Source organism: Lagopus leucura, unplaced genomic scaffold, assembly GCF_019238085.1.
Source record: "Lagopus leucura isolate 7727_CA_CO unplaced genomic scaffold, USGS_WTPT01 Super-Scaffold_100002, whole genome shotgun sequence".
Taxonomy (NCBI): Eukaryota; Metazoa; Chordata; class Aves; order Galliformes; family Phasianidae; genus Lagopus; species Lagopus leucura.
The window spans coordinates 21,541,008-21,550,038 of NW_024962263.1; the positions used below are offsets into that span (position 1 = coordinate 21,541,008).

At 37.1% G+C, this 9,031-nt stretch overlaps 1 protein-coding gene across 5 annotated transcripts in view; it reads left to right on the forward strand.

Moving 5' to 3' along the window:
• Positions 1 to 9,031, forward strand: part of CTNND2 (catenin delta 2) — a 619,837-nt gene that overhangs the window by 230,079 nt on the left and 380,727 nt on the right. For all 5 annotated transcript variants that reach the window (XM_042869378.1, XM_042869380.1, XM_042869382.1 and 2 more), the window contains one exon: positions 5,680 to 5,792. In XM_042869378.1, coding sequence (XP_042725312.1) covers positions 5,680 to 5,792 — 113 coding nt within the window. The remainder of the gene's footprint in view (positions 1 to 5,679; positions 5,793 to 9,031) is intronic.

The window sequence follows — 9,031 nt, forward strand, 5'->3', positions numbered from 1 at the left end:
GCATAACAGCATGTAGAGACTGCTTGTGACATTGAGGTACAGTTTTCTCTTGTTTAATAAACTAAAACAAGGTAGAGCCAGTGTTTTGAATTTCTATAGACAGTGTGCTTTAGGAAATTCTGAGATTTCTAAGATATTTCTGTGAAAGTCATCAGTTCTCAAGACCATTTCTTGGTTGAGCTGTAATCAAGCTTTCTGTCTTCATCTCACCAGAGATTCCCAACCCTCCCCTAATGCTGTTATTTGTACATGAAGATTCAAATGATCACCAGTGCACCAATTTGGTTTGTATAGCATGTTTATATTGACACTTTTTTTCTTTTAATGTTACAACTTTAAGATGCATAAGAATTCAATGCATTCATAAGAATATTCAGCCTAAATTTAGATTTAATCAAAATGATTTTTTAGCTGCTTTTAACCATCTCTACTCATTTTGCCATGTCTCTTGCACAGCATCAATACACAACTCTCTGTAAAAAGACTGAAAAATTACTTTGAGATTGTAAGGGGTAGAGTAAAATGAGATCAGCTCTGAATATCAGCCAGATTTCTTTTGGCCTGTTTTTCTCCTCTCAGTGCTCAAATGAATTGACACAGACCACTGAGCAAATACAAAACAGAAGGTAACCAAAACCCCTCCACTTGGTGTGCTCTGAGCTCAGAGTTCACAGCCTCTGGAGGCTGTGAAGGTTTCTGTCAGGTCTACTCAGTGTTCTGGACCACTGTGAGACACAAGACTCGCCTCAAGCGCTTCGTGCTTCTGTGGCTGCAGAGGGTAGATGGAATGTAAGTGCCATGCTGAAAAGGCTGTCCAGTTACCCTCTATGGTGTAGTGAGTATTTTTTCCCCCAAAGTATGTTGACAGATAAGTAAACTTGTGAACAAAAATTGCTTTAGACTCTATCAGATACTGTTTTGATCACATCAGAACAACTTGATAAAGTTGTATTGAAGTTCCTCCCTTTCCACGCTGCTCTCTTGACTGATTTATCTGGATTAGTCTTGTTGTGACGTCTAATCTTTCTGCTGGCATCACACTCCCACACTCTTTTGTTGCTGTGTGCTGAGGACTATCAGAGTGGTCATTTTGGCTTTGCATTACCTTTGTCTGTGTACTTACTTTGGCATCATCACCCTTTTTAATGCAGGACATGAAGCTGCATTTGGCATAGCATTGCTTGAATTAATTATGAAGGTGCAGTATAGTTTCTGCAGTTCTTTTGGAGACGAAGATTTGTGCAAATAGTGGCTAGAAATATGCTTTTCATTTTGATATTCAGATTAGCTTGATTCAGATGAATAATAGAGGATTGTAATAACACAAGACAGCGTGATCTGGTGAAAATGTAAACAGAACAAATATTACAAATAATAGAGTAAGGTTCAGTGGATATTTGTATAGAATGTAAGCAAATTTCTTGTTTCTGTCTTCTTCCATTGTGACAACTGCTTGAAATCTAAACATACAGAATTATTTAACTGTTAGTCACTCTAAGTGCCTCCCAAACAGAAAGGAGGAAGCTTGTTATTTATTTATTTTTTTTCTGGCAGGCATTCTCAATATAATGGAATAGCAAACTTGTCCTACTTGAATCTTTTTCTTCTTTCATTCCAAGGCAACACTGTAGACCTTCACCTTGGACATCACATGAGGGAATATCTAACCATTCTATGTTAAACTGAATGTCGAGGATTATTATGGGAAGATGGTTGTGTGAATCTGCCCCCTTAGTTCACCACCTTCTCTCATTCCTTCCCTTGGTAACTTCTGTCACCTGACAGGAGACAAAGTGAGAAATAGCAGCTAAGAAATTGCTAGTGATGAAGTTAGTATTCAAGCCACTTGGTAGTGGCTTGAATGTAGGTAGGAATCCAAGATTATTTTTACCTTCAGTGATCCAGAATGTCTTTGCTTCCTGCTTGAGAAGGGAAAGAGACACAACTGTCCTTTTCCATTTATCTCTGTAGGACAGGGCTGAAATAATGTGGACATGGACACAGACCAGAAAACATGAATTTCTGCATCTCAATCAGAGAAACATTTCCACGACAATGGAAATTGTCTATAGAGAAAGGCTTCTTAAACCTGTAATTATAGGAAATTTGCTACTAGTTTGTACGGTAGGATTGAAAAGAGATTAGTGGAAGATGAGTCATGATGTATGCTATGAAATTAGAGAAAGAGGGAACGCAGAAAAGAAATAAGAAAGTAAGAAAGACACATAGATGGTCAAGAATAGAAAAGTGTATTTTGAAGACCAAAATCATGATTAATGGACAAAAACATGCATGTCCTACCTCACTTGGGACAGGAGATAAAGATGAATTGCTGAAAACATATGCCAAGCTTCAAAGTCTGTATTGGTGTCGCTTTTATGATTGAGTAAAGTAACTTAAAAAGGCAGTGGTATAGCTTTTAAAGCTTTTACTGTTGCTTTGAAAGAAAACTTAATATTTGATTACGTCTGTTTTGTATTTTATATTACCAGAATTTCTCAGTGCAGATGTACTTTAATAAAAAGCATGTTTGTGTAGCAGATTTTTTAGCACTTTGATTTTGTGTTCTTCAAAACTTTAGTAATATTTCTATTGCAGTCCTTTCTGCAGTATTCAAATCCTGGTCTTGTTTGTGCAAAATGATAACTCTTGGGAAGTTGCTTAACGCTCTTTTCAGATGAGTGATTTTACTAGTTAAGCAGGCAAATGTTGTGTGTGAAGTAGGCATATCTCAACCAGGTGGTTATTATTAGATGATTTTTAATGATGCTATTTACAAATAACAAGAAAAAAGACATTTTGGAGTACAACAAAAGCACAAACATATTAACAGCTATGATTCCTGATGCGCTATTGCATACAGCAAGCACTGGTTATATCTTGATTTGCTCTGTGCATCAGTGTATCTCTTTTGAGGCTGAGAAACCTTGAATAGTTTTGCTTGAAGTAATGTATACAAAGTAGGCTCTATCGTAGAGTCAGTGGCCATCTCTTTCTTGATGTGCATTATCCGTGTGGAGGTGCTGCATTACTTGTAGTGTGGGTCAGAAGTTTTTCTTTGCCAGTAATAACAGAAGTGAAGGAAATGGCCCTGGGGAATCAGGTGGAACAACCATCCGCTGTTTCCTTCTTCTGTTTCAGTTATAGATTCACTGGTGACAGAGGTTTAAATGTTTTATGCTTCCATGTATACGTATATATACGTGGAGGCTTTTTGGTCAGAGGTTTTAGGTAACAGGCAGGATGAAGGCGTTTGAGTCCTTGCCTCTACCATTTCTTTCATTCTGAAATGCAGTGTTCCCTGGTGACACTTAGTACATACAACAGTTGGGCCCAAATATCTCCGGTGATGTTCTTTCGGTGGGCAAAACATGGCATGCTCTGCCGTGCCTCTACAGCACAGGGAGATGGCTTTGGGAAGGAAAGAAGGAAAAAGGGATTATAGGCACATTAACAAGTGGATCTTCAAGATATACGGGTTGCTCCAAAAGTAATACCTCCTTTTTTTTCCACTGAAACTACAACAGATATGAAGAGCACCATAAACACAATTTGATAGAGAAAATTGTCAGCCACAAAACGATATTGTGCAACATAGTCCACCATCAGGTATGCATTTTCAATGGTGACAAACAAGAGCCTGCATGCTGCTCATAAAAATCTGCACCTGTTGAGGCGACCCACTCTTTCACTGCTGCTATGATGCCATAGTTGCTAAGAAGATGCTGCCCATGCAGTGCATCTTTCATCAGCCCAAACAGATGAAATCCTGAAGGAACTAAATGCTGGATGTGCTAATACTGTCCAGACAAGATTGGGAATATGCTTCATGGTCTTTAAGCTGATACAAGGCTTGGTGTTGTTGCAGTGCAAGATAAAGGTTCTTCCCTGAGCTGACTATGGAAGAGACATCAGAGCTGATGAAGTGTCTGGGTTACAGGAAAAACAGAAGGATCCCCCCTTTCCTATCACAAAAGAAAGTGCACATCACTTTACCTGCTCAGGTCTTAAACTTTTTCTTCGATGGGGAATTCACATTGCAACTCTGTGGACTGCCATTCTTGCTATGGCTTATATTGGTGACAGCATTTCTCGTCACCAGTAATGATGCAGTCCAGGCAATTGTCGCCTTCAGCCTCATATTGGTTCAGAAGATGGTGACAAATTTGCATACAGTGTTCCTTCTGTTTCTGTGTAAGCATACCTGGGATCTACCGGGTGCAAACTTTGTGATATTCCAACATTACCACATTTCCAGTGCACTGGAGCCGATATTCAGCTGAGTCCCCTTGTGGTAATCCTCCAATTTGTGCAGATATGCTGACTGAGACATTTTGTGGTGTGACAGGTGTGTCTGGCCATCCAGAACGTGGCTCGTTTTTCATGTCACTGTTACCACTGGTGAAACGCACCACCTACCCCTCATGCTGCTCACATCCACTGTTTGATCTCCGTAAACATTCAGCGAGCATTGATGAGTGTCATTGGGTGCCATTTTTTCTGAATGGAGAAGCTCAGTTAACACATCTTTGCTCCATCTGCACTTCCCGTTCTGTCAGCCTGCTCCTCTGCTGCCGTCTGTTGCATAGCAACAAAATGTTACAGGATACTGATGAGAAGGTACAATCTCTACTGCCATACCACCAACATGGTATGGAACCTCTGACAGGGAATAAATAACGTAATAAAATAGGAGGCATTACTTTCAGAGCAGCTGTGATATATCTCCTTTCGCCTTCAGTGTAAAGGAGAGAGGCAAGAGAACAGTTTCCGCATGCCTATGAATGTGATTTTATTTAATGATGACCAAAATGAAAAGGCAGCATATTTAGCAAACTAAAAAGAAATAAAATGTAAAATATTCTTTTAAAAGAACATAATTCCCTGTATACTATTTCTTGTTTGATGAAAATACTAATAAAGGATGTAGAAAATGCAGTTTTTCGGGGAACTGTGAGGATTAAACTTGGCTTTTTTTTGTGTGTGGGGGGTTTTTGTTTTTTAATTTGTTTGCTTTTAAAATTTAATTTCAGGAAATAGCCTCTTGTGTATAGAGATGAAAATTCATTTTTGAGCTCTTTAGATAAATCTTGTCTGGTGGGGCTGGTTTGACTTCCTTGACAGAGTGGAAGAAAAAGTATTCGATTTGTGGCTTTTATCCAAAACTGCTTGAGTTTCTCTTCTGCGTGTCGTTAAGTGCTGAAATTTAATCATGCTCAGTCCATAACAATATACCTGCAATTTAATTTATTTCAATAGTCTGTACTATGGTGGCTGATATTTTTATCCTCAGTAAAAAAGCTTTCCTCACCACATGACCATCTACAGAACTTTACATCTTTCTTTAGTAACCAAGTTGTTGCTTATGACACAGCATAGTTAGATCACCTTGTTGTAAACATGTTTTTATGCCAAGGGCTTATATGAACTGTGGATGATTTTGATATGAGCCTGAATTTTTTAATGCGTCTGGAAATTGCATTCCCGATAAGCTGGCTCATTCTACAATGCATATCAGTGGAGTGAAAGAATGAGTAGGGGGTACCACTAAAATTTGGATTGTGAACACAATAAAGAAAGGTTTTCCCACAGGGTGGTGTTGTAAAATTTTTTGCAAAATTATTTTATGTACAGAAATTCTCGAAGTCAAAATGAATGGTTTCATGTGTTTTTTTTCAGGAACTACAGTTTGAGAGACTGACTCGAGAGCTTGAGGCTGAACGTCAGATCGTAGCGAGCCAACTGGAGCGATGTAAACTTGGATCAGAAACTGGAAGCATGAGCAGCATCAGGTAATGCGTGAACTGCAGATTTCTTTGTTGGGTATTGAAAAGAAGTAGTATTGATCGTGGTGTGGAACAGTTATACAGCAAGGATGATGAGCTTTTAGTAGAGTTTGAAACTTCATTTTTATTTGTTTTATTTTAAAGAAAAGTTCAAGAGCAGAAGGAGTTTGGTGTAATTGTTGTCTGCTTTGTCCAGTAACAAGGCGGTAGTGACGTTTGGAATTTGTTGACTGGCAGCTTGCTGTTTTATTTTATCAAAACTTCGTCAAGGTATTAAAAACTTTAAGGATTCTTTCAGCTGTCCGTAAAGCTGCTGACCTGACATTAAAATGCAGTGATAAAGTACGAATCTTCATCTTTGTTAAACATTGGCGGCCTTAAAGTCAATTATTCTGTACACTGTTTAGATGACAGAAGTATTATTTGAGAAATTGTAACAGAAGGAGGCTGATCCCTTGGTCAGTTTGATACGACTAAAGATTTTGTAGTCTTGAGCTACTTCCCAGCCATTCTTTTTTCTCAGGTGAACTTAATAAATAAAACATGACAGTGTTTGGGTTTCAAGGACCAGGAGAAATGCTGTGTGGACATGTCTTCTATTTGTGGCAGTGCAAATACTAAGTGCCATGTATTTGAATATGGGAGATGAAGAATGATAGACCAAGCTTAGCATGAAGTTTTATGTGATATAAATAGAAAAGCCTGTAAAAACCCTGTCACTATTGGAATAAACTCTTCTTCAGTTGAAGTAACTCAGACTGTACTTCAATTAAAGAAATGTTTGTTTTCCATGGTAGGTAGAAAACAGTCATTCTGCAGAATGCTGCAGATGCAACAGAAATTCCAAATGTATCATTAAAGTAGCAAAACTCAGATGAATCTTTCACTAATTCAACCGCTGTGCATGAAGTTCACTTAAATATAAAACAAGTCTTAACATTAAATCATGAATTAACATCCTAAAAGAAAACCCTGTTCAATTTTATGTATTCTTTTCTACTGGCTACACTTGTATAACAATTAGGAACAACTGCATTACTTTGAGTTATTTAAACACAGTGTAGTACTATGTTTGCACTTGAGGTACATTCTCACTGTGCTTTCAATTTTGTGTATGGCATGCTTGTATTTCAAAAAAGCTACCTGAATCATGTCTGAATAATGCTATTACCTTATGATCCCTACGATTATTTCACATAGTATTATGGAGACTGTGAAGAAAATGTGTTCTTTTCCTTTTTGGTTACTGTTTTTTTTCTGTGAATATCTTTCAGCAAGTTTAGACATTTTAATCATCAGTGGCATGAAGACTGTTCTCCATCTCCAATTGTTGGAGAAGTTTAGTATTTTGGCTATTTTGACTACTAATCTCTCCATAGGACAAGCTACTGCTGTGGAGATTTCATGTAGAACAGTTTGCCCCAGAAATGTTATACTTGGAAGAGTTCAGTATTTCTAGCATTTCAACTAGAAATATTTAACCAAATACTTGAAACAACATTGAAAGCTTATAATTGAAATGTATTCTTAGACTTGCAAGTTGATTTTCGGAATCATCTAGTATTTTCATAATCATCTAGTATGATCTGGTATTTTTTCTGCGTATGCGAAATGATTTTAAATTTTTGTTAGTTTGAAACATATTTTAAAATTATGAGTGGGATTAGAACTATCAAAAATACCAAGTCAGGTCGAATATCAGTCTGGCTGTTGTGCTGACTTTCCGTATGACTGGAGTCTGTACAGGTAGAGAGACTTGCTTAAAGGACCTTTTTGTTAGACATAACCACCTGTGAAGCTCTGCTTCTTAGACATACTTGCTTTGAAACAAGGTTGTTAACTTTGTTGCAAATATTTACTATTTTTAAGTCAACTCTTTTGTTGATACAGTATATTTTGAAGGATTTCACAGCTGTGTTATTCAGCCACTCAAAGTAAACCCAAGAAGTCTGAGACAGAGTACCTGCCCCCGAATAACCATAAAGAAGTGTCATTCATTCAAATGTTGCATCATTTTTATGTTGAATTTTTGCTATTGAGGTCAAGTGACAATATTAAAAGCTTCTGAATCATTCATTAGAAGGCTACTACTGGATTTCCAGTTAACCCTGTGGTTTCTGCAGTCATAATGGTAATCTGTGCAGTTAACAGGTTGTTTTGTGTTTGTTTTTTTACAATAACACAATCAGAAATAATTCTTAAAAACTGTTTCTGTTTAATGCTAAGATAAATTGATCCAAGTTCTTGGGATTGGTAGAAATAAAAATAAAAATAATTCCTTTGAGATTAGAGATTTAGATCTAGGGGGGATTCATTTTGTTCTGTGACTTTTTGTAATAAATATGTAAGCTCACATTAAGATTTAAAGTTTATTTGCTTTCCTGTTTCAGTCAGTGCATTTCAGGCTAAGAAATCCAAGTGATGAGAACAGTTTTCAAAATGTAGATTAAGTTCTAAACAAAGAGATTAAGAGTTTTCAGAATGTGAAATTGTACAGGGGAAACCAGAGATATCGAAGGCTAAAGCAATTATATTTTCTTCTCATTAATGTGCTAAGTGTTTAAAAATTAAAAATGCTCATAAAAAGAAATTCTTACCAGAATTATCCATTTCTGTATCTGGACATGGTGGCACACACCCATTGAGATCAGTTGCAGTATAGGGAAAAAAAGGAAGAGAGCTGAGTGATCAGAAGAATAAATTTGTGGCTAACAAATTAAGAAAAGAACTCGGATTGCCTTAATCTTTCTTGAGCCCAGTACTTGGGAAGTCTGTTTCCCTCTGAAGGAACACTATAGATTTTAGTATCTGTTTTTTTACATAGAGATTTTAAGATATGTAAGTGGACTGTATTCATGATTTCCACTGCACCCAGTACTGTATAGCATTTATTGTAGTGTGTGTTGCTATCAATCTGTTAAGCTTTTGTTTTCCCAAACACAGAGTTGTTTGACTGGTGTGGAAGTGTCTTACTAGAGAGGGTGAGAAAGTCCCCTTCTTCCTTCCTGAGATTTTATCGTAGGAAGTCCTACTTTTGAAGCTTCATCCTCCAGTGTTATGTTTGCTCTCCCTGAGTATAGTTTGTATCATTCTCCCTGCTTGCACCCTTATGCTGCTAAACTTCTAAGAAGGCAGTGGTTTTCTTGTAGCTGGGGGCTGAGTGATATGTTGTAGAAGCTCCCAGAAACTTTCATAATAATAATAATAATAATAATAATAATAATAATAATAATAATAATAATAAT